The following is a 25,605-nucleotide window of genomic DNA, read 5'->3' on the forward strand; positions in this document are numbered from 1 at the left end:
GGGAGTGTTTAGTCACCTTCCTCGATCACCTCCCAAGAGCAGAATTTTCTCTTGTCAACTGATTTCCGCCATCTTATTGTGTTCTTCTCCCATGGTCTGGAAATGAGCACTGGCATCTCCGGCACAGAATGCCAGGAAGCTGCTTTTGAGTACATCATCTGTGGCCACACTGCAAGGAGGTACATGAGCATCGGTTCTGTCCCGTTCTGTTCAAAAAGCATATTCGTTTTGAAGGGACTGTCTAGGCTTCTTGGCTTGTACAGCATAGAGCACGCTGTTGGCACTTAAATAATAAAAAAACCCGATTTATAACAGGTAGATAAATGTCACAACAAGAATTCTCCCCAAAAACGCCAGTGTTTTATTTAAAACATAATTTTAAATTGAATATATTTTTCTCTTTAAAAAGTAAACTTATTTAAAATAAATATGAAATTGGAAGAGATGATAAGGAGAATTGTGATTGCAACTAAAAGCTTAAAATATAGAGAAAACACCCCAAAGTGAGCCCAAATCTAATATTTCTAGAGCACTCAAGGAAATAGTAGCCAGAGATAGTCACCTCAATTCACTATCTACAGATAATGTTTCTTTTTCATAAATCAAGATTTTTTTTCCTGTAAGTATCCTTTCATTCAGAGTAGTTTTGCATAACTGATGAAATTCCACACAAATATACTGTGTGCATTTAAACTGAATTGGAATGTTCCTATAAGTGGAGCTTGATTGATATCATGAATAAAAAATAATAAATCTTTGGACAAAAAAGTCTTGACACAATAGAAATGTAAACATAAGAAGCCTGAATAAATCAATATAATTATTTGCACGTGTGAGTTTGTGTAGGTTCAATAAAACCTCCAAATTAACAAAATGAAGTGCTAACTTCAGCACACGGGATGAAACTGGTTACAAAACTGTGTGTCTTAATAGTTAGCAATTACTAAACCCAGCATTCCTTCAGGATAATAATTAAATCGTTCATGTATAAGACAGTTAAAATTGATTTGGATGCAAAACTGTCTAACTTGAATAGAAATAAAAGTTTGTGTTGATGGAATTCTGTCAGTGCAATCCTCTAAATCAATTCACATCAGCAAGCAGTACATGGATGATGACTGAGACCTACTACACAATTCTGTATGTCTTTAAGATTTGTACTAGTTCTTTATATGAATTAATCGGGTAAATATATAAGGGCTTCTCTGTGCTATATTACTGAACTACATTTTGAAATTTATATGTTGACAGAATCTGTACATCGTTAGAAGTTGATATTGTTTTGGTGAGCTCTTCAAAGCTGAGGCCATATCTTCTTCCCTTTTGCAGCATGCCTAGCACACATATAGGTACTACCACAGCACAGAAAACAAAAGAATTGATATTGTGCCTTTGGATATAGTTAGTAATCAGATGATTTAAAGGCAAGTGTCTCCTATTTGTCTGATAAATCCAAAGCTCCCCATGAGTTACACCCAGTGTGAGCCTGAATAGTAAAGGATGAAGAGGTGGCAACAAGCCATCTTTGTATTTTCTTGATCTTTTGCAGGAATTAGATGGGATGATGCTTAATATATCTTCTGCTGCTTATAGATTAAAAGACATTTTTTAGCAATTGATAAAGTTGTGGAAATAGTTATACGAATATTGCTATATGGATATGGTCTGCCTATATTTACAGAGCAACTGCAGTGTGAATACATATGCATGCGTTCCTGGTGTGCCTCAGCTGTAGAAAACAGAGAGGTATTACTAAATGCTGTAAAAGCCTCTTTAGGACAGATTGTAGCAATTCTAGAGAACCCTATCAAATCCTATACAGTCAGAGGGAAATGTCAAATGTCATTGAGGGCGGCTGGGACATGGCAATACTTTTGTGGGTTGATTGCGCAAAATGTCAGCTCACATTCTGATTTCTGTCTCTCTGTGAAGATGGTAAAATCACCTATACTCCAGTGAGAATGCAGCATTGAAATAAGATGGAACATAGTTTGCATGGATTAATCATGTATCTCTTCATTTCAGCTACAAGCTTAAAAATATTGCCTTCTTTTTTTCCACAGGTCTAGCTTTCTTTCCAGTCAGTATGAAAATACACAGTAAATGCAATCTGTTCTTCTGGAAGAAACACTGAGAGCATAAAGAGAATGGGATAATATCTCAGCTAGAGTGCTCCATATGTTGATGACAAGGTATGGTGTACTGAGAAAGAAATAGGATTAGAATTGTTCTAAGTACCTATGTGCTTCATATAATACTAGGAAGGAAATAACATTTTCTAAATGCACAGCACTGTGCCAAAAGTGCAGGTGAAAAATCTTTACTTGAGCACAGACAGATGGGAAGCTGAAGTTAAGACGGCATTGGAGATATGCACTATTGTAATTTGAGATTATTAAAAAGTTGCTCATAAAGATCCCAAAGGGCCCAATCCTGAACACTACTGCAGACTGATTGTACCATGATAAAGGAGTAAATGCCAGTTCCATGCAAAAATATACTAATCAATTAACAGACTTGCTTCCACTACTCATAAGAAACGAAATTGCATTCAAGGGTGAATGGAAGTGTATGTTGCAACGCCTACTGTTTGCTTGAATTCAGTTATTTTCCTCAAAAGAGATGTTCAGAAGAGAAACAAAGGAAGAAAAGTAAATGTTGCCCTTTTGTGAAGTCTTCAGTGCTATGCTTTTAGTGTGTGGTTATTGATGGCAAATAAAAAATATTCCAAAAGGCTGCAGCAGTGAGGTAAGATTTATCTGGGCAGTCAGGACTGTTCTGAGTTGCAGTTGGCATCAGTACAAGAAATATTTAGAGATGATTATTCCTGGAGTAGTCTGTAGTTGGGTGTTAGCTCTAGTGTGAATATACCCCAGTTGTGTGTATGAGCGGAGATTTGATTATCCAAATATATCAGGAGATTTCCCAAATATATCAGGCTGCACTCTGGAATGGAGTTGTCACTCACTGGTTAGGTAAAATACTGTCTTCTATTCAAACTGATTTTAAAACTCATATGTTATTACATTTGTTTTGGGTTTTTTTAAATGTGGAAACTGGAAAGGAGGTACAGAAGTGCCTCAGTGAACAGATGCTCTGGTAAGACAAATGTTAAATGCATCCACTAAATTAGCAAGTTGCTGAACTTTTGATAAATCTTATTAAAAACCCACTTTTTTTCCAACCAAGGTTTGTCATATCTGACTAGTTGTTTTTTTTTACACTGAATTCTCATTGCTTCTGAGTGGAACCTGCTTGAATGAAAAAAGGGAAAAATCAGGTGAGAGCTGGGTGTTATTTGAATAACTGTGACATATGATATCCTGCCCCAAGAAATCACTATAATTCAACAGAAGAGCAATGTTGGTGCTTAAGTGTAGCTTGAATTCAGTCCATAAAAAAAGGCTTCTGCGCGTTCTGAATTTTTAAGTCATGCCATCTTTCAGCTTAATGATCCTTTAACATCAGCCTGCCACTCTGCCGAATATCTTAGAAGTTAAGTACTTACATATACATGGGCTGTAGTTGTAAATGAGATGTCTTCTGTGGACCTTGATAGCCGTAAGAGTCAAATCCACCTATGAAGTCAACTGAAAGGGGGAAAATTGCTTGCATTAGCAACATCTTTTCAGAAGTGATAGGCCCTATCATTCAAGAACCACCCAGCACATACATTATTTTTGATGAGTCCTCTAATAATCTGTTAAAATTAGACAAGCTAATTGTGAAGATGCAGAAAAAGCCTAAAAGAGGAGAGAAAGGCAAAGTCCCCTGTTTTTCCTTTTCAAACCCACAAAAAGACAATATAAGATTTATAACAGCCATCAGAAATAGCCACACATCCCTCTTTTTCAAGCAGACCACCTCACTGTAATACAAAAGAACATGCTATTCAGACACCACAAATACTGAAAACCATTATTTATTGGCATGAATACATTGATTCTGACTGTGATTACTGTGTCTGGCTTCCTGTCATACCATTGATGTAGAGGAGGGAACACATTGATCAAACTCAGTCTGAGAGAGAGAAGTTTCTCTGATTCCTTGCTTTGACATTTGGATTGAAATGCATGAACAGAGAGTTGGAAAAATTTATCTGAGCTTCAGAGATGAAACTTCTCAGATGCAAGGAAACCTATTTCTCTCAAGGCACTGAAGGTCTGCAAGAAGGTTGCAGAGTGGGAGTTATTTATTAATTCAAACCATTGCAAGTTCCTGATGGTCTTTGCATGCTTGTTTTAAACAATTTCCAGAGAAATTCAAGCTCACCTAAGCTTGAGACCCCTGTTTCTCTGCTACAATACTTTCTTTGCACAGGTAAAATGGTACCCTTTTCTTCCTTTCTGTCCCAGGAGACTCAGCTATTGGCTTTTAGGGGTTCTTCGTGGGCAGTTCTCAATCCTGAAAAATTATCTCTTATGTCAGTGATGCGAATTTGACTTGACTTTGATAGAAAAGGGCCAAAGCTATGGAAATGCATTTTTCACATGTCTTGGACACTGCTACTGACAGACTGGATGTGTGTACATTAAAAGCAGAAAAAAAAGAAAAGGTTCTTTGATGGAGGACAGCTTCTTGTGGATCTAAGATGCAGTAAAAATCACAAAAAAAAAAAAATAAAATTACTACCCTTGGTTTGAGAACCTCCACAGTGGCTTGAATACTTAAAACTTGCATTTATAAGGTTATTTTATACTAAGGTACCCCTCAATGTGTCTCCCACTTAGCCACACTTATCAAAGCAGTCATATGCATCCTAGACACGGTACAAAAATATCAAATTCTTGTACACCTCTGTCCTCCATTTATTTTGCAAGCAAAGAGCTATCAAAACACTAGACTGGATGGGTACAGTACATTGCAACCACACACTTGTTCAGCCTGTCATCAAGTCGTTCTTCAGTGGCAAGAACGGCCCCTGCAGAAATAATTTGTCTGACTCTGTTCACTGTGGCAGCATTATGCATACTCGTATCCCAGAATGACGTGTTACTAAATTAATTCCTGGTATCACTAATGAAGGAGGTTCTATAGTCTCTCTGTGTTGCTTTTTCCTGTGCCTAACTTCTAATATCTAATTTAAATGTAATTTCCTGAAAATTAACTACTTTTCTGCATTTTGGCCTTTTCTCCCTCTAGATATGAAGGAAAATGAGCTTTTCTTTTTCTTTTTTTCTCTTACAACTGCTTTTAAGCATTTTCAAAAGGTATTTCATGCAATCTATTGTTTCCAGGTTTAAGCAAACCTAGTTCTTTCAAACATTTCTCACAACTCATGTTTTCCAAGCCTTTAAATTTCAAAGCCCGAAGATCCTTCCTCAGTCTACTTACGCTTTTCTTACAGTAGAGTGCACAAATCAGGACTAACTGGGCAACTGCTCGTAGTTTCTACACATTACCTGGAATAACTCAGTTTTGGTTTGTTTGGTTTGTTTAGTTTGTTTCTTTTTTACCTTGTGCTTTTTTTTGTTGTGGTGTTGTTTGGTTTGGGTTTTTTCCTAATTTCTTTTTTCAACAGCAACGTACAAACACTTAACAATCAGATCTTTATTTTTATGTTTTGATACGAACTGTAGGTCTAGCCAAGTAGTACATGTTTTATTTGAAGATGATTGATTCTTCCCCACAGGAGTTCTTTTGCACTTATCTGTACTGAATTTCATCTTCTTGATTTCAAGTCATTTTTCGAGATCATTTTGACTTCTAATCCTATCTTCACTAGAACTCCAGTCTGTTTTAATCTGAAATTTTACAAATGTTCTTGCCTCTATCCTCCTTGTTGTTAACAAAAATAATGAAGAGAATTATTTCCTTAGCTGAAGTCCCAGTGGGATCCCATCTGAAATGTCATCCCATCTGGTTTATAACTACATTTCAAATAGAGTTTTAAACAATTCTGCATACAACCTATGATGGTTGCATCTGAGCAGTACTTCCTTGTCCTTCTTAAAAATCTTCTATAGCATCAAAATCTTGCTAAAATCAAGATAAATGTCATTTGTTGCTTTCAGCTTATTCACTATCTATAACTATCAGGATATCTTTATCAAAATGTGATCATGTCTTTGGAAGCATACTAAGTTTATAGGCACAGAATGAAGAAAATTGTTAAGTGAAATGCTAGGCTGGGAGGAAAAAACCCCTCTGTTCAAATACAAAGATTGTAGAAAAAAAAATGAACATATCTTTGCTGCATATGGTTTGTTGCTTGCTCACCTCATTTTCTTTTTTGTTGGTCGCCCTTGATCCATGTGATCACAAGTCAGAAAATACCTGTGTTGGATTGAGTGTCTCACTGTTGTCAACCCATGTCACTTTACAGAGGTTGCTTATATACATTAGTCCAGCCTTCTATTTCTTCTGTACTTTCCTAGACCCTTCAAGCAACTGGTAAACCATTATTAGTAGGCTGCAGGTATAGACACTCTGTTTTGCAGTTGTGGAGTAAAAAAGGTCTTGAGGGTGACTTCAGGATTGTTTCCAGAAAGCTAAACCAATGTGTTAAGAAAAAGATTTCTTTGAGCAAAATGAGTTTGTGTGGGCACAAGAGAAAGATGCATGCCAAATATCTCTTCATGCATTACAGGACTTGTGACACCTGTTGCTTTGCCCTGTTGCACAGAGTAATTGTTGCACGGAGTGTTAACAAGCCAGATTGTCAAGCGACAAAGAAGGCAAGCTCGTAGAGACATTTCTATATTCAACTCACTATGAAAGTTCCCATGTGTGTAACCAAATGATAGTGGGGCAGAGAGTACTACTGTGACCTCATTGTAGGCATACAATGGCTTCTTACATGCAACAACAAACTTTGCAAGGTAAAGGGAAGTAATAGAAAGTGAACTCCAACACAAAAGGATTTCATTAATTTCTTTGTAGCAAGCTTTCTTCATGGTGGCAAATCCTGTGGTGTCCAGACTGTGCTAAAAGCTCCCTGTGGACTCTAAACTAGTTTCTTAAAGCATGCAGAAGGCTGCCCTTTCTGCAGGCATTTTATCCTGGCTGTGCCTGAAAGGTCACTAAAAGTGTCATAGAACTGATACATCCCCGGCAGCAGTAACATCAGAAGAATAAAACAAGGCTCATTAGCTGAATCAGTACAGAGGCTTCCATCCTTAACCTCATGCATCAAACACATTTTTGACTACTCTATTTTATATTCATCTTAAATGTCACTGTTATCACAAGTGGCTTTTAGGTCATGTTTTTCTTTAGTAAAAGCACATGTGAATATGCAAGCAAACAGAACCCTATTCCTTTTGTGGCGGGTTGACCCTAGATGAACATCAGTTGCCCACCAAAGCTTCTCTATCGCTCTCCCCCTCTAGTGGACAAGGGAAGAGAAAATACAACAAAAGGCTCATGGGTCAAAATAAGGACAGGGAAAGATCACTCCAGCAGTTATCATCACAGGAAAAACAGACTCAAATTATTAACAAAGAAAAGCAGGACAACAAGAAATAGCACCAAATAACAAAATACCTTCCCTCACCTCTCCCTGATTCCCAGGCTTAACTTCACTCCTGATTCTCTGCCTCCTCCAACTAAGCAATACAAGGGAATGAGGAACAGGGGTTAGGGTCAGTTCATCACATGTCATCTCTGCTGCTCTTTCCTCCTCACACTCTTTCACTACTCCAGGATGGGATTCTTCCCATGGGAGACAGTCCTTCACCAACCTCTCCATGAGCCCTTTCCATGGGCTGCAGTTCTTCATGAACTGCCCCAATGGGTCCCTTCCATGCAGTGTAACCCTTCAGGAACAGGCTGCTCCAGCGTGGGTCCCCTGTGGTGTCACAAGTCCTGCCAGCAAACCTGCTCTAGCATGGGCTCCTCTCTCCACAGGTCCACAGGTCCTGCTGGGAACCTGTTCCAGTGTGGGCTTCCCAAGAGGTCACAGTCTCATTCAGGGCACACCCACCTGCTCTGGTGTGGGGTTCTCTATGGGTTGCAGGGGGACAGCCTGTCTCACCATGTTCTTCACCATAGGCTGCAGGGGAATCACTGCTCTGGTGCCTGGAGCAACCCTCCTTCTTCACTGACTGTGGGGTCTGCAGAGTCACTGTTCTCTTATCCTCACTCCTCTCTCATAGCTGCAGTTGCACAGTAACTTTCCCCTTTCTTAAATCTGTTACCCCCAGAGGTGCTACCACTGTTGCTGATGGGCTCAGCCTTGGCCAGCAGCGGGTCAGCTAGGAGCCATCTGGCATCAGCTTTGTCAGACGCAGGAGAAGTTTTAGCAGCACTTCAAAGAAGCCACCCCTGCAGCCCATCCAAAACCTGGCCATGCAAAACCAATACACCTTTGAAATATTGGGTGCTGAGATGTTTATTTTCCTATCTGGACCTTATAGGATAATAGCAGCACTATTTATCTGTAAAATGTATTATAAAAAATTCAGAGTATTTTGTTCTTTGCTGATGCTAAGTAGCTTGTCAGACATATGACTGCTGTTAAAAGTGTAACACAGACAGAACATATGGCTCAAAATAGGGACATATTTTCTATTAATAAGCACCCACAGGGATGTGAAGTTTCAGCCTCTGCTCGTGGTCACAGTCCTCACTGTTTCTGGTGTATATATCAGGACAGGATGAGAGGCATAAATGGGTTTCTCATTTTTCATTTCTGGAAGTCTACGGTATATAGAGGGACCATTAAAATGGGATGCACAGAAAAGACCCCATTAGCATGAATGTGATATAGATTAAGGTTTTTTTTAGAAAGTTTGCAGTGAGAAAAATTAGAGCGGTTGAAATCAACAGATGGACAAGGAGAAAGAACTGAGTATGGAATAAAAGTAATATCTTTCTGTAGAAAGCAAAAGGAAAGATACTTAAAAGAAACCAGATGACTAGACACTATTCTACTTACAGAAATTTTTCTCTGTAAGATATAAATACAGAAGCACAAAGATTCAGGTCCTCAGCTAATATATATGTTGATAACTTCAGTGACTTCTATGAAGCAATGGTAATTTACATTAGCCTAGGATCTCACCCAAAGGATCCTTTAGGGCATACATGTATAGAAATGTGACTGACTATGACTTTCCTTGCATTTTAGTAGGCATGCAAAAAGCAGCGCAGACTAGATATGAAAAAATGTAGAGTTTAGGAATGGGGACGGGGATGAATGGCTTTATCTGCAAACAAAAGGAAAAGGAAAGGTTGGGAAACAGCCAACTTGGCCAGCTTGTGACCTGCAGTATGGATGATTTCTTGACTGCTTTAAAATCCTCTTCTAGCTTTGTTCCTTTGCTGTGGTTGTTCTGCTGATTATCTCATACCTACCCTTTATGCACAAGGGCCTGCCTCTCACCATGGTGAATCTACTGTCAGCACTCAAGCCTGCCTTCACTGTCACATCAGTTTCCTGCCTGTGGCTCCTCCTTTAAAAGTGAAAATGTCTTTGGTAGCAATTCTGTATTAAGGGTGACTTCTCTCACTGATTCCTCTCTTTTTGCTTCACTTTGTCCATCTCCTTGATGAAGCAGTTTGTCTCCTCCAGCTCTATAAGTTCTAGCCCAGAGATCTCCACCATTTCCTCATCCACATCCCTCGTCCCATCTCCAGTCATTTCTCTGCACATCAACTCTTCCATTTTTTGTACTAACAAACTGATAAAGTAGTACTCTTTTCTTCAGGTTGCCAGCCTTTTTCACTTGTTTTACTATTAATTTCCCCTTCTCTCTTACTACAGTTACAAGAATTTTGTTCTGTAAAACAGACTTTTTCTCATGATCCCTTTTTTTTTTTTACATTTCTTCCCTAATACAAATACATGTAAATTCCTCAAAAAAAAAAATCAACTCCACCTTTATCCATGCTTGTCCTAGTTTTTCTCCCACACTCCACCCCAGATGATTTCAAGCCATTTTTGGAGCTACTTTTCTCCACTTCTTTTAAAGTTTTACTCCCATCTTGTATTCTGTCCTTTGCACACAGCTGGAACTTCAGTCAGATCACCTCTTTCTGTTCAAATTTAGGCAAACACAGTCCTCTCTCTGGCCATCCAGACAACTTTCATGCATTTACTGCTTTCTTTTTCCTGAACTGTTTGCCCTGCTGGCCTCCTCTGCCTCCTCTGCAGGTGCTCACCTTCCTCCTCTCATCATTCTTCTCCTTTCTTGATGCTTCTCCCTCCAGCATGCTGCTGCAGTCCAATGAACAGTAATCTCTGCCTTTTATTTTTCTCCACCTCCTGTAAACTGGGTAATTGCACTCACAAACACAAATTCTGCTGTCGTTGGCTCTCTGAGGTGTCACGGATTACCTGGCTTGTGCTCATTCTGCTCCTCCTATACAAACTTAAATCTCAGCTTGTCTCTGTGATATTTACCCATGGATAATTAACCTTCAGTTCCAGTTCTGCATGGCTAACATCAGAACTCTCAGCTGCTCCTCCCTAACCTTCTCTGCTGCCCCTCATAGTGAACTTGTGTCCTCAAGTCTGCCTGTCACTTAAGGATATAAGTTTGATGTCAACTTTGGTGTGGGCTGTGCATGATTTAATTTTTGGAGATTATTTTTGCATATTGAAGAAGAAGACTCTAACTGTTGACACAGCTATAACATTTAACCAGGGCTCCCAGTGTCAAACACCACAATTGTTCCCATTTTATTTTTCAACTCACCAAATATAGAGTTAAGCTTCAGGGATCACCTCTTTGCCTATGTTACTCTTCTCTGCATCCTTCTACTGATTTAACTTTCTATATTACATCAAGTATAAACTAAATCTTTTTACATTTAAAGTGTTTTGTAGATACTCAACATCAATCTCTCCTCCTTCCAGGTCTAAAAGCTAAATTCTGCCCCCATGCCACCAGCTTGACCTCCATACTTGTAGAATTTTCAAACAGTGTCTTTCCTTGTTAGAGTGTCTTCATAAACAATTCTCTCATTATTTTTCCTAAAACTGTTCTTTGCTCTGCTGGGAATAATTAGGTTGCCAATACCCTTATACTCCTGTTTACTTCAGTGAGTAATATTTGCTCCTATTTTCTTTGTGCCCAATTTCTGCCTGCAACCTTCAGTTGCCTCTTGTCTAATACACAGATTGCAAGCTCCAAGAAACAGGACTGGCATTCACACATATAAAATGCTTGACATTATGGTAGTCCTTAAATATACTCATGAACCTAAAGCACTAAAGTAATATAAAAAAAAATTACAATTACCCATGCTAGAGATGATACCATTTAAAAAGAACTAATGACCAGGGAAGTGTATGTGCATGTTCACATGGATGCTTATTGCACATGCATGTCATGATTGGATGTATTTCCCACGTGGTATAGCAGAGAGAGAATATGTAGTGTACATGCACTACATCTGACATGCAAGGTCTTAAATTTATATACACTGGCTCCAGAGGTCAAAGATTTGGCTCCCTGCACTCTGGCTTTGGAAGTGCTATGATTAAGCTTCAACACCACAGCGAGGCACTCCACTGCAGGTGTAGCTGGGAGGAAGGAGAGATGTCAAACAAATTACAGCTTATAACACCACTGGAGGCACTGTTGGTGTAGAAGTCAGTATGTGAGGCAAGACAGAGCTGTGCACAAATACTAAAAACTAGTAGCTAAAAACTGGCCACATCGAGTGAAAAAAAATAAAAATGGAGGGAAGTAAATTAGGTTTGGTTTTAATAAGTTTGGAAATGACATATGGGGACAAAATATAAAAGAACATATGGGGACACCCTTGTTCTTGCAGTTTTGCCAGTATCCTGCTACCTACCTCTCTATTTGGTGAAGACATTTCCAAACGATTTAGTGCTGCTTCCTTTTTATGCTGTGAGCATGGCCTGGTGGCTGTTCCACAATATAGCACACAGGAGGAGGTTTGCTTGAATGCAATCTCCATAAAGTTTGTTTACAATGATAATCAAACATTATTGGTCTTTGTGCTGAGTACACAGTGATTTAGGCTCTCAAAAGAGCATAAAGCCAAACATTGGGGCAGCATGGGGAAGGAAGTATATGCCAGAACATGGGGTTGTGCCCTTCCTGCTGCCACAGGAGGATTCAGAAACAGTGTAAGGACTTGGACACAAGGTCCAGTTCTAGCAGTGCAATGAACAGCATTTTTGCCAAACAGCCAATAATGTAGGGCCTGTAAGTGCTCTTAGCTAATCAATTTGCAAGGTGAATAATAAAACCTCAGATTTTTAAACTGTCACATCATGGCATTTCTGAGCTCTACAATGGCCGTAGAAGCAGCAAAGGGAAACCCCTACACAAATTTTGATGCAGTTTCTCAGGTCAGATTCTGCCCCACTGCCCCTATTTTCATGATGTTTACTTAAGTAATAATCAAAATTATTCTGTAATTTTTCGTTTCACAAGGGCTTTTCCTCCAGCTTCTTCTCCTCGTATCATGTTTCTTGTTGGATAAGACCCTGCATCATCTTCTTCTGTCTCTGTTTCTGCTGATCCCCCTGGTTAATTCTTTGATCGGTCCTTCTGAGACAAGACATGAGACTGGGGAAGTATGCAGGTTTGTGAAACCTGATGAGCATGACCTGGTGTTACTGCCCTTATAGAGGTACTGACAGGGATCTCTGCTTGTTACTCCCTATAATTAGGACCAAGCAGGGATGCAGATCTTGCATTCAAGGTGAGCCCAGCTCATGGTTGTACTCAGCAGAAAATAGTAAGATGAATGGTGCTGAGGTTCCAGAAATTAGACGAGTCAAAAATTAGAACAAGTCAAGTTCCCAGGTGGAGAAGGGGTCTGGTCGGGGGCATGATATGCTCTGGAGCAATGACTTGGCAAGGCAGGGCTGCCCAACAGCAGGAACCATGTTGAGGAGGTTGGAACCAAGGCTGCTCATGGCTTAGCAGAAATAAGATGAGATGAAAGTAGCCAGGAGTACCCAAGCAAGGGCTGGGAGGCATCACTGAGTCTGCAGTAGCAGAAGGCAGAAACAGGACCAGGGACAAGGCAACCAGAGGTCAGGAGGAAATGGCTGGAGCATAGCTGCAGCAATGAGAAATACAGGACTGAAATGGTCAGCACTGCATTTTATAGCTGAGAAATACAGCAAGCCACCTGTCAAGCCTGTACACCTGGAAACAGGGTTGCTGCTTGACCCCTGCAAGGCTTTGCAAGGCTTGTCCAAACTTGCAGCAGGGCTTGTCTGATGCTTAGTAAAGAGGTTTTAAAAGACCTCCACTCAGCTAAAAGAACAATATTAGTCTGAGCAATATATTATTTTTCTAAACTGGACAGACCTGGACATTGCTGATAATAGCCATTTGCTTTCAAATTTTCATGCTTGAGTGCTGAGCAAAAAAATATAGCCCTGCAATATAGCTTTTGAGTGACAATCATTCTGAAAATTAAAGAAAATGCGGGGTAGACTGAATTATTATAGAAGTTATCAGATGAGTCATTAGGAAAAATTGTTCTTAGCCAGATCACTGCTAAGGGCAAGCAATAAAGAGAAGAAAAAGGAAAAAAGGAGGAAAAAGAAAATGCCTAGGGCAGTGGCCTCCAAGTGTGACTGCCACACATAAATTAGAAAAAGAGTCATTAGTAGGTGCAACAAAGTGGAGAATTAAGGCCCAAATCTATGAAAGTTAGCAATCCAATGCTAATGAAGACTTATCTAGACATTTGAAAGGAAAAGTAATAAGGAAAACTTTAACAGGAGCCATGCTGATAAAAATAATTCAGTACGAAGCTATGTTCATGGCATGTAGGAAACTGCGAGGAGCTCGTGTTGACTGCCTCAGAGGGAAGAACACTAAGGCTGTGGGCAGGTATCATTCTCAGGGCCACTGGAAATGCTAATGAGTCTGATCCACCCACAGCAGCTCATCACCACTCCCCTCTCAGACTCCGTTATCTGTCAGTCTGGAGTGAGCCCGGATGGCCAGGACCTGCCATGCTCCATCCGCTAATTTGGGCTGAAACCCTAAGAACGCAGCCAGCTACCCTCGGAGGGTGGGACACCAGGGTGGGAAAGGGGGCTTGCAGCTCCACATGGCCACCTGCAGGTTGCTCCTCTGCCTGATTTCTGCGAGATCCAAGCTACCCGGCCCTCCGGAGCTCTGATGGAGCGCAGAAGGAGACGCTCCCTGTTGAGGGACCTGCCTTCAAAGCCTGCCCTCCACGTTCACTGCAAAGTAACAGGCAATGACTGATGTCGAAATGGAGTCTGCCACCAGCATCAAAACAAAACACGCCTGAAACCATTTTCCATGCAATTTTCAACTTGTGAAGAGTTTCAGATTTTGCTATTTTTTCCTGATTTTGAATATGAGCTTTATTTATTTTTCAATGTCAAAATATTTCCATGGCCAGAAAGATTCCCTGTTCTGCTACAACAACAACCTGAACATCTCTTCAAATGATCTGTAGCTTCTATTGTCAGAACCATCACTAGATACTACCTCATTTCTGCTACCAGCTTGACACAGCTGTGTGTGACATTGTTTCATGGTCTGAATGCCTTTGTGTTCCTCTCCTGAAACAAATAATTCATGATGAGTAATATTTTCAAACTGGTTTGGTATTACATGTATCTTTCTTAAAAAAAAAAAAAAAAAGAGATGTTAACTGTTCATTCCCTTTTGACATGTACAGATCTTTTCCAACATTTCTGAAATGTCATTCTTGAAAAGATCAAAATTTTGTGGCGAAGAATTTAAAAAAAATTGTGTAAGGTGGGTATATCTCCCTGGCTGTTTCAATGCATTGATCTTATTAAGCAGTATCCCATTGTGATCGGTTGATGGAATGGAAATGTTACTTCCTTCAAGTCTACATTATATTATTTAGATAATTTTTAAACTTGAAGTTGACAGTCCCCACAGGAGGCAGCGATGGATACAAGGGGAGTGGCAGGGAAGACAAGTGAGGGAGAAGGGAAATTACCATAGATGAAGCCAGCAACACCACCATTTTCCCTTATATGATTTTATTTATATATTTGTCTCATACCACAATCCTGTCTCCTAGGGATTCTTTGAACATCAACTTCATTAGTTACAAAGGCAGCAATCCATAACCAATTTTCTTTTCATGTCAAACTTGTTCATGTATAAACCCAACCCTTTTGTCAGAAACATTTGCAATTAATCCCACAAACAAAGAAAATGCAAATCATACAGTCTACCCTAAGCAACCCTTCTGACTCAAGGCCCTGACCACCATCTATTACACACTAAAATGAATTGAAATTCCCACTTTGAGTCTAACCTAATTTTCTAGTGATAATAAGCATGGATTCCCAGAAGCATTCTATGCATCTAGATAGTAATATCCTCATTTCCTTTCCTGGTAAATGTTTTAAATAAGATTTTAGCACCAAAGGAAATTAACCTTTAAATTAATTGTAATTATAAAATGCCATCACTGATTTTGTCTTCAGACTAATTACTTGCTATTATTTAAACAAACTGCACCTCCTTGGAGCTTTTAAGTTTGTTTCACTCTGCAGTGCAGTGACAAATGATCACAGACCAGGCTCTGTAATGTCTGCCAAGCCCCGTGACACCTTGGACTGCTTAGGTCCATTTGCATCTCAAAAGCAGATGGTTTCACTTGTCATATCTTCCCGCCATAGGCTTTCTCCCCTGAGCTTCAGCCTTGCACTCTGCAGCTCAGACATTTTCAGCCTGTGCCCTGGTGAGCACGCCTTGGTTGGGATGGGGAGTGTCTGTGCTCTGTGCTGAGGAGAATGAGATACTCAACACCAGCCTTCTGCTCTGTGAGAGGCCCCCTCCAAGATTGGAAATGACTGGAAATAATAACACAGGAACAATCTATTGATATCTGCAAAAGATTGATGTTGTACAGGCACCTCAGGGAATATTCTAAATGTTCCTGCTCTCCAAGGCAGCCCTCTTTAGGATGACAAGCATGAGGTAGTACCATGGGATTTCAAATACTTCTCTCTCTCCATGCTCCTATCAGCATCCTGACAGCCAAAGGCATCCCATTTTAATCCCTTTGGTTTACTTAGTTCAGGTAGCAGTCACCACACTAAATGAAACAAGTCATCAGAAAAGGCTTCTAATTTAGCCACAGGCTGTAAATTGGAGAGTTCAGCTGAATGAAAACAAGATTTAGCTTCAACTTTTGTAGTGTGTTCATTGCATTCATTAATGGCCTATTTAATAATTTGGAGAACAACTTTGTTTTAAAGAGTGGCTTGTATTTGTTCCTACTATTATTTGCTACTGTTCTGCCTCTGCAGGCTGCTTAGGTTGTCTCTAGCACTAACCAAACAAGTCAGACCAGTGATTCACCTTTTTGTGAGAGAGGTGTCTGCCCCAGATAGGGCAAATTATTCTTTGGAGTTTCATCCATGCCTCCGTTGACTGTGGTGGAAATTCTGATTCTTATTTTAAGCTGCACACCTAATTACATGTGGCTATAGGAATATGAGATGGATGTCACCTGTAGCAGTATGGAAAAGGTGAAGACAGAATGACTGGTGTTTTACAGAGAAAGATTCAGGACACATTGCACAAATCGTAGGTGCAAAGCTAACTAAATATATAGCTGAGGTGTTGGATCGCCTTGTGAGGTTGTTTTCTTTAAAACCTTTTTTTGATTCAAACATAGGTGGACACTTTCAGGAAGAAAAGACTGCTGTGGGAAACTAAACACAGCAAGACCTCTTCTGACTAAGGAAGTTCATGAACTGCAAATTTTTGTCAGGATTTTCTGGGAACCACAAACTTTCTGTGTTCCTCTATGCCTATATAGCAAATATAAAGGGAAATAAGCATCAGATGTTCTTCATTACTGGATATCAAATATGTGGCTGGATAGACCAGGTACCTCCTATCTTGTGTTGTGTTACACAAGTGTAACATAATGCTGCACTTGTAGGGCTGCAACTCACACTGCCACTGTGGTGTCAGCTCTCAAATGGATGGGGAAGAGACCTGTCAGGCTGTCCAGGACAACTTCCAGAGATACATTCAAGTTCAGCCCTGACTGCAGAAAGATGCTTGCAGTCATCTTCAGCCATCTCTCCCAGCCTTAGTTTCAGCTTCTTTCCTGTCTTTCTCCTGTAGTTGTATTGTCAGGATTTACTGTTATATTTACCAGAAAATGTGATGGGAAACAAAGAAGCAGAATTAATAATCGACTGTTTGCTACCAGTTTCTCTTTGTCTTTGTTTTAGAGATTTTTAAGCTGGGATGGAAGCTGATGTATTAGTTCTCTGTAATGTCTCACTAAGCAGATTGTGAAAAGCATTTGGCACAGAGATAAAGTGATACCTGAGCATATTCTGCACTTCAATGGTGCCTTTCATCCCAGAAGCTCAAAGTTATGAAGCAACATGCCTATGAGTTTGTCCCTGTCATTATTTCTCATTTTAAATATGGGAAACGGAAGTATAGAGAGGTAAAATAGCCTGCTTGAAGGGGAAAGACTGACTGTAACAGAGATAAAAAGAAAATGTTTGACAAAATTTCACATCTCTCACACCTAATGTATTTAATATTGTCTTTTTGAAAAAGTCTCTGTCATCACCTTCATACTTCCCAGGTCAGGCCTAGGATCCCAGAGTGAATTATTGTTTGGCACCGAGTTTGTTGGCACATAACTGCCCATAATACTGTATTGCTCACCATTAGATATTTCCTATTAGGGTATTACAGTCATCCTCAACATTTTCAGGAATTCAGGTGGGATCTTGAATTCAAGTTTTTACGAGGGAGGGGGGGAGGAGTGAAATAATTTCACAGGTTATCTAGACCTTTACTTCTGTGCCAGACATCCCAAGAGGCTGGGCTCAAGGGACTATGTAGCAAAAATCTGCTTAATCCAGTTGTGATTTCTTTGGCTTTGCAATTTAACAGGAAACAATGCCAGGAGAAAAGAAGATAATGTATGTGCAAGTTGGATCCCTGCTAGCATGAGATAGTGCAAAGGTTGTACCTCCTGGTACTTGGGGAACAGTCAGAAGGGCCATATTTGTTCTCTGATTGCCTTGCCATTTTGTTATAGTCGGTAAATGCTATTTCTGCTGCCTCTCTGGGTTGGCAAGGGAGCCTTCTGAATTAGGATTTCACTGTGGGAAACAGACTGAATTGGTGATATTCTCTTGGCTGGGGTTCCTTTCCATTCAAAGCTGTCCCTCTAGTAGACAATCCAGTCCCCTTTTCCTCAACAGAACCTGCAAGGCAAGTGCAGAATTCCCACTTCAGTAACCTAGGTTTCTTTCTTAATTTCTTACAGACAAAAAGCCCTGGGAGAATGCTGTTTTATTGCTTACATTGCAGTGTTTTCCACCAAATGTCTGTATAGTTAATAAAGTTTTCAAAAATACATTGGATTTTCTTTTAGTAAGGCAGTAGCAGCTTATAGCAGGGAGCTAAATTGCTAGTGAGGAAATGCACATTAAAGGAAAATTTCGATGTTATTAAAAATAATGTGCAGCCTTTGAAAAATGCAGGCCTAATATGATTTTGGAAGACAAATGAGGAGCTCCAATAAGTTTACAGCCATTGAGTGCCTCCAAGTAATCATTGTTCCTGACATTTTTATGTTTCATTTTTAATTGCTGCAACTAATAATGCTAATGAGGTAAGACTGGCCACGGCTTAGGCATACCAGTAACAATGGTGAAGGGGAAAATATGGAATTGGCAGCAGTCCTGCTGGGCACCTGTCTTCCCTCATCTTTCCCAGATAAAGACCTGAGGCACTCCAAGCCTCGGAGTTCCTCCTCCCTACACAGCCACAGGGAAAATGATGCAGAAGGGACCTTTGGGAGTGACAAACCTTCTCTGAGAGAAGTAGCCATGGAAAATCCATGGCTTGTCTTCCCCTTGGAGGTGAGTGCTGCTGTTCGACTCTGGTGGACCCAATGTTATAGCACTTCCGGGGCTGTACCAGGAGGGAAAGCAGTTTCATCTTTAGTCCTTGGTGCAGAATTAACCCAAAGCAGATAGTTCTCCTGAAAGATAGCACAGACTTGAGCTTTGATTTAGGGGACCTGAGGCTGGATTTATTTGGTGTGTGAGTACTTAAAACCTCTAGACTTGCTGTTTCAGCCCTAGTTCTGACCCTAGTTTGATCACTGTATTGTTCCATCCCTAATCCTTTGGTGAGGTTAGAGCAGGTTAATCTTAGTGAAATGTTTGCTTAATTCTACCCTCGCTCATTTGTTCTCTCAATAAAATCTGCATAAAGAATGGAGAAATAATAATTCTTTCAGCTTGTTCCAATTATTTTGAGAGCAAAGCTAATTCAGCTGAAGCAGCTTAAGAGCAACTTGACTCCGTTTCCACAGTTGAGGCTCTGTGCCAACAGAAGATGAGACACCTTCTATACTCCAGAGCGGTGTCGATATCTTCCTCTGGTTAAATCTGGAACGTGCCCACGTTTGACTTTTGCATGGCTTTTTCTCTAGTCTTATGCCTTGCTGCTTACACCTGCCAAGTTCAGTGTTTCTGTGTCTTTTGCTCCTCTTTTGGACTGTTGTTCCCATGGCCCATTACCAAAGCAGAAGACATGGAATTGAGTGTATGGGCATTTACTGTGTCCATCGTGAGAAGCAAAAGGATTTTCCTATTGTCTCTGTCTCATCAGAAAGCACTTGTGGCTTAGTGACACTTTAGTATGATCCAGTATGGTTATCCTTGAGGTTCTCTGTGGTTGCCAATGAGGCAACATGAGTGGTTCTGAAAAACAGAGATGTAGATTTCTCCTGTGATGTCTGTGAATATAGAGGTGGGTAAGAAGATGGCAGTGTCCCTCTGTTGTCCTTCACAAACCACTTCAGTGCTGGGAAAGCATGGAACGGTGTGGCAGAGTTGCTTTCTGGTGACTGGCTGTTACCAGAGGATCTTTCACAGCTGACACAGGACAAAGAGGGAACACCAGCTGCCAAACTGAATGGAAGCACAAGCCCAGCCTAACCCCTTACGAGGTATGGCTGCTAGGCAGGGGCTGGTGGGTAACAGTGCTTTTTTCTCCTATGCTGCATACTCAGCAAGTTTGGAGGAGGGAGTACACTGTGGGCAAGGGGGCTCCTTCATCCCTCTTGCTCCCCAGCAACAGGCAGGGATGAGGAACCGGAAAAGTGGAAGAAGAGACTATGGAAAGAGAAACACAGATAGGGAATCTGAAGTAATCAGATCAAAGACTTGCCTATGCAGGAAGCTCAATAAATGGCTCTGGGACATATTCCACTTATCCTGAAAGCTTTTCTCCTTAGCACTCCCTTGGTCTGAACGAGATGACCCCATCTGCGAATGTATGGAGAAAGTCACACTTAGGCATCTTCCTCTGGAGTAAAAATACTGAATGACATGACATCCATAAGGGATAAAATCTTCTAAGAAGAGCATGATAGATGGATGTGTTGCCAGAAGGGATGGAAAGGAAGGGATAGAAAAGGAGAGAAAATGTATCTAAGGAAATAAAAGAATTTTAAATTAAACCTGAGTGGAGAGTGTTTGTATGGACTGCAGGCCCTGGCTGTCACAGTGAACACTTGTCTGAGCAGAGAGAGAACTAGAATAGTTCTTAGTCTCTGCAACATGATACCTCTCAGTAGAAACTAAGGCTTTAATTTGATGATACCTCGAGGGGCCAAATCCAATCTGAGCATTATTATAGTGTTGGCACAACTCAGTCACGGAAGTTCCCTTTTTCTCTTTTTTGCCAGTCAAGCTTCCAAGCCTCACCAGGGGGAAAGCTGCAGGGGGAAACCTGAGCTTTCTGGCTTTATTGTGCTGGCTGAGGGTTCACCCTGGTACCTCAGAGAGATGCTCACAGGTGGGTAAGATGGCTCTTTGACTGGACAAGGAGACCTAGCTGAAGTTTACTAACAGAGTAATAAAAGCCTCAAAATAGTCAAGGTGATGGCAAGAAAAGGTTCAAAGAAGCATGACAATCTGTGGCTCTGGAACAACAGGGAGCTCCTGCCACAGTGAGAAGAAAACAATACCATATTGGCTGCGGCACTTTGCTGCCAGGAATGCTGCTTTACAGACCGTGGGAGAAACCTCTCAAATGTGCTCTGACTTCTGCACTTGTTTGGTGAGCCAAGACTCAAGCCCCTTCCTTGGTTTTTACTTATATCATGCCCTAAAGCATCACAGAAGAGTGGAAAAAAGATTTAAGCCCTTAGAAGAGAGGACAGGATAGTATTAAATGGGATTTCAATTCAGGCGGCAAGGAATAACTCTCCTCCAGCCCTGTGGATAGTGAATGCACTTAATGGGAAAGCAAGAGAAAGCATATATGACAGAGTCCTTCCCTAAACAGACGAGTCTATTTGTGACATACACCTGATCCACGTATCTGTCCCAAACCCTTTTTACTCTTTATACATTCCTCACCTCCACAGAAACACAAAAACAACTGAAATGAGCATAGTCAGAACGACCTCCAAAGTGTGGTGGTTTGACTTCAGCACTAAATCTCCCCTTGATGATTCACAGTGACACTGTATTGCCAATAGATTACAGGGTTGCAGCTATTTTCCACGCAGGAGAACACACAAAGGAACCCCCGCCAGCCCTTGCAGTGCTCTCAATCAAATAAAACCCCTTTAGCTTCCTATTGCAGAGCTCTCTCCAGGATTCATGTATATTTTATCAAAGTTACACGCAGTTCTGATACTTGTTTCTAAAGTGCTTTAGTATGAATCCCAAGATGTACTGAAATGCTGCAGTGGCCCATTTAAAAAAAAAATCAAGGTTAGAGTAGAGAGAAAAAATGAAATGCCTTGACTCTATAGCATGCAATAAGAGCAAATTCTGCTCAACAGGCTTCTACTGATATAAATAAGCAGAAGAAACACGAACATATATCTCTATGAAATCATTTCACTCCTCTTAATTGTACCCTGAGAGCAGTAAGAACGAAGAGGAACTCCACTGTTTCACCTCTCATAAGTGATGGTTCTGCAGTGATCTAAAGCTATTTTTTTGCCAGAAGTGTTTTTACGGGCCAACACACATGTCAGCACAGGAGACCTATAACCTCAGTGGTAAGCAATTACTCTGAAGATAGTTAATAACAATCTGAAGTAAGGAAAACCCCCCAAACTTATATTCACCAACTGGTATTTTTTTGTTCTTTTTTTTTTTTTTTTTTTTTTTTTTTTTTTTTTTTTTTGTGTCTTAAGCTAAACTGGGAGATAAAGAATTGCAATGATCTTTTCAGAAGGAAGGAGTATGTTTATTAAATTTTTAAGCAGCGCTTCATGACTCCTTTGTCCTTCACACATTTCCAAATTTTAGACTAAGAAAGATGGACAGAAAACATGTTCTGGCTACGGTGTAATAAGACATTTAGGTTGAAGTCAGCAGGATCCAGCATAGTGGAGGGGTGATTTAAATATAAAAAAAAAGTATTCATTTTGTATGCAATAAAGCTTTAGTACTTACAGCTGTCCTCTTCTTCAGTAATACACTTCACAACATAACAGGCATAGATGAAGCCTGCCAGCTGAAACAGAATGTAATAGCATTAGATGTCAGACAAATACAACAGAAAAACAAGAGACGGCTTTAGAAAAGCAACAACAGAAACAGAAACAAAATTCAACAGACTGTCTTTGATGAGGTATAAACATAATTCTCTACAACAGTTTAGTAATTTTAATTGGAAATAGTCAGGAGAATTTTTCATCTTTCTTGAATATCACATCCTTCAATAAAACTTCCAAAAATTGACCAAAATTTTTCCAATAACTAATAAACTTCTTTTTAATTATTGAAAACTAGAAAAGCAAATGTGTGGTTGGATCAATGGGCTTTTAGCCGCTGATAATGTAAAGATTTCTGTCAAAATCAGATTTGTTATCCGACAAAACCTGGCTCTCTAGCAGAACTTTTTTTAAAGTCAGAACCTTGCCAACTAAACAAAGGACAAATTCAGTGCACTTGTAAACCCGCTTTATAGTGATATTTTATCACTTGAAATTATGCCCGTGGATTAATGGGACTTGTTCCTATATCTGCAATAGTCTCCAAGCCTCAAGACATATCTTCCACTTTGGATAGGTCTGGATGTGTTTACATCAGCATCTCACACGGCAGCTGCAAAATTTGTATCTTGTTCCTTTCAATCCTCTCTGAACAGCATGCCCAGAATTGAATTGTAAGCAGAAGCAATTGGATTTAAAGAAAATGAAAATCTCAAGCAGTTATTGAAGTGTCACCTGAAAAAAATAATACAAAAAGGAATAAATGGCCAAAATCACACATCCAACAGGCCAGGTATCATATGAGTCCTCTGCTAGTCCCTCAAACAAGTTCTGTCATTGACAAGGAGTCACACCAGAAGTAACAGAACAAATACTGGAGCAGCAACCCGAGCCATGTGTTCCATGCTTTACACAACTTCCTTAACATCTAGGTCTGGAGAGTTTTCTCAACTAAATAATAATAAATCATTTTTCACCCTTTAGCTCATTGCTGAAATTTGCACAGTAAGATGTCAAAAGAATTCAAGTTGTTTGGTCTCTTTGTAGTGAAAAGTGAGCCATGCTGTCGAAATCTATTATTCTGCACAGGTCATCTCACAGAGATATTTTCATGAGCTGCAAGCTCATCTGTACACTTTGGGAATTAGTTCTTTATACAGATAATAAAAATGCCTAGATGCTCCAGCCAGGACAGAACCCTCTTTGTGCATGGTACAAAACCCATAATCTCTGGCTGAGGGAGATGATGCTCTTAATTTCAATTTGAGTAATCAGTGGGTTGGAAAGTAGAAACAGTGAAATCTGAGAAACCATTATGAATGCTGGTTAGTGAAAATGGATTTTTTTTTCATTAATCCAAGGCACATGTACAATCACTGCTATACTATGGGTTCTTAGAGCCCTTAATATTATCAATATACAAATTAAATACAAACAAATCCATTATATTTCCTAGTACATTCATACCTGAGGCAGTGACTGTGCCTAGTGTACTCCAGATCTTACACAGATATTCCTGGAAATTCTGTCAGTTTTCTATGTAGAAAGCTCCCCATACCCACAAATGCTAGCTTCTAACACACGTATGGGTGAGAGATGGCTAAAGGGAAAAAAAAGGTCAGCCTCAAGGCTTTTCTGAAGAGATCAAGACTTGATTTGGAGATCACATTGAAGCCAGCACAGATATTGTCTGCTAACTGCTTAAGTTCCATTTGGGAGCCCAGAAGCTGCATTACAACAGAACTAAACCATTAATTTTGTCATTTATTATAAATCTGCCTTATAGTGCTGCTGGGAAGATTTTACACCTGGGAAGGATGAAATATTCACTACTGGACACAAAGAACTCACTGTACCAAGAACAGTGGCATTCAGCTAATATCAGCATTTCACGTCTGCTTTATTGGATCACTATTCCCTTTCATTTCTTGGCTTCAAGACAGAGGGCTAATTTTCTCCACTGACTTATGCCCTGTATAACCCCATTGACTTCAATGACATTACATGAGGTGTAATTCAGCAATGAAGTAGGCCCAGAAAGGTTGTTCACAAATGATTCCATTCTTGGATGGGAACCTCGGCTTAATAGTTTCTCTGTTCTCTTTCTACAGACTATCAGATCCCAGATAGTTGAATAGTTGCATCTCTAGTAGGCTGCTATGGTAATCCTTTTCTTGCAATACAGTTCAATACTTTACTATCTTCTAAACCACCACAAATTCACTTATTGTTAACTGAACTTCTCTTACAAAGCACAGCAAACAAACTGTATGACAAATGATGTTTACAGCTGATCTTCTAATTGTATTCAGTTACATCCCTTAAATCTCTAGGGAACTCCTTGGATATACAAGCAAATCCTACAGCATTTCATCAGATGAGCTTTTTGATTAAACGTGTGCCTTACAACTCAAGTTGTTCTGATCTAAGTACAAATGGGAGCTTTTTTCCCATGAGATAATCAGAGTTCATAAAAAAACCTCCCCTTCTTCCGCATTTATCTAACCCTTTGCTTGGTACACATAATAATTTGTTTTAATTTATATCTCACATTAGTTTTTTCTTTTTTCTCTTTTTTTGTAATCAAGCAACTTCTCAGTTCTGATCCTGTGACAGCCATTCAGGATTTATCTTCTAATTGCATCAGCAGCAGTGGGCACAAATTCCGAGCTGAGGATAAGAAGCAAAAGTGGTAGCTTTTACTTTGATGATGCTCAATGACCTGAGCCCATGGTGACTACAGAGACCTCTGGGATAGAGATCAGGAACATGCTTTCTCCCCTGTGGTCTAGGACTTCCCATAGGAAGGGTACCGCTCATCTACACACATAGCAGACATTTCTTGGAGATCAGACACCTAAATTGTTAATGAATTCCTGCAAGGATGAAGGGCTCTCACAAAATTTACCACCTTTGCTGTAGTGCAAGATGCACATCTTTGACCTTTTGTCTCTAAGAAAAGCACACTGCAATGTACCTATGTATAGCAGAAAAAAAAAATCCAAACAAAACTCTTCACTGAACACACTCCTCACCCTGGAGAAGAAGATGAGGGAAAAACCCAAATCAAATGCAAATGATAGAGGTCAGTCACATCACTTAATATATTCCTGGAAAGCCCTCAAACAGCAGCGCTCAGTGCAATATAAGAATTACACAGAGTCTTCCCAATTCAGTATTTCC

The 25,605-nt window shown here is 40.0% G+C and overlaps 1 protein-coding gene across 3 annotated transcripts in view; it reads right to left on the minus strand.

Annotated features, from left to right (window-relative positions):
* The window catches only part of NKAIN2 (sodium/potassium transporting ATPase interacting 2), a 541,273-nt gene that overhangs the window by 4,136 nt on the left and 511,532 nt on the right, over positions 1-25,605 (minus strand). For 2 of the 3 annotated variants that reach the window (XM_064649618.1, XM_064649617.1), the window contains 3 exons: positions 22,382-22,442; positions 3,509-3,590; positions 17-283 (listed from right to left, as the gene is read on the minus strand). In XM_064649618.1, the coding sequence (XP_064505688.1) occupies positions 211-283; positions 3,509-3,590; positions 22,382-22,442 (216 nt within the window). In that variant the 3' untranslated portion in view covers positions 17-210. The remainder of the gene's footprint in view (positions 1-16; positions 284-3,508; positions 3,591-22,381; positions 22,443-25,605) is intronic. The other variant, XM_064649616.1, reaches the window with a different exon arrangement.

This window comes from Pseudopipra pipra, chromosome 3 (assembly GCF_036250125.1).
Source record: "Pseudopipra pipra isolate bDixPip1 chromosome 3, bDixPip1.hap1, whole genome shotgun sequence".
NCBI lineage: Eukaryota > Metazoa > Chordata > Aves > Passeriformes > Pipridae > Pseudopipra > Pseudopipra pipra.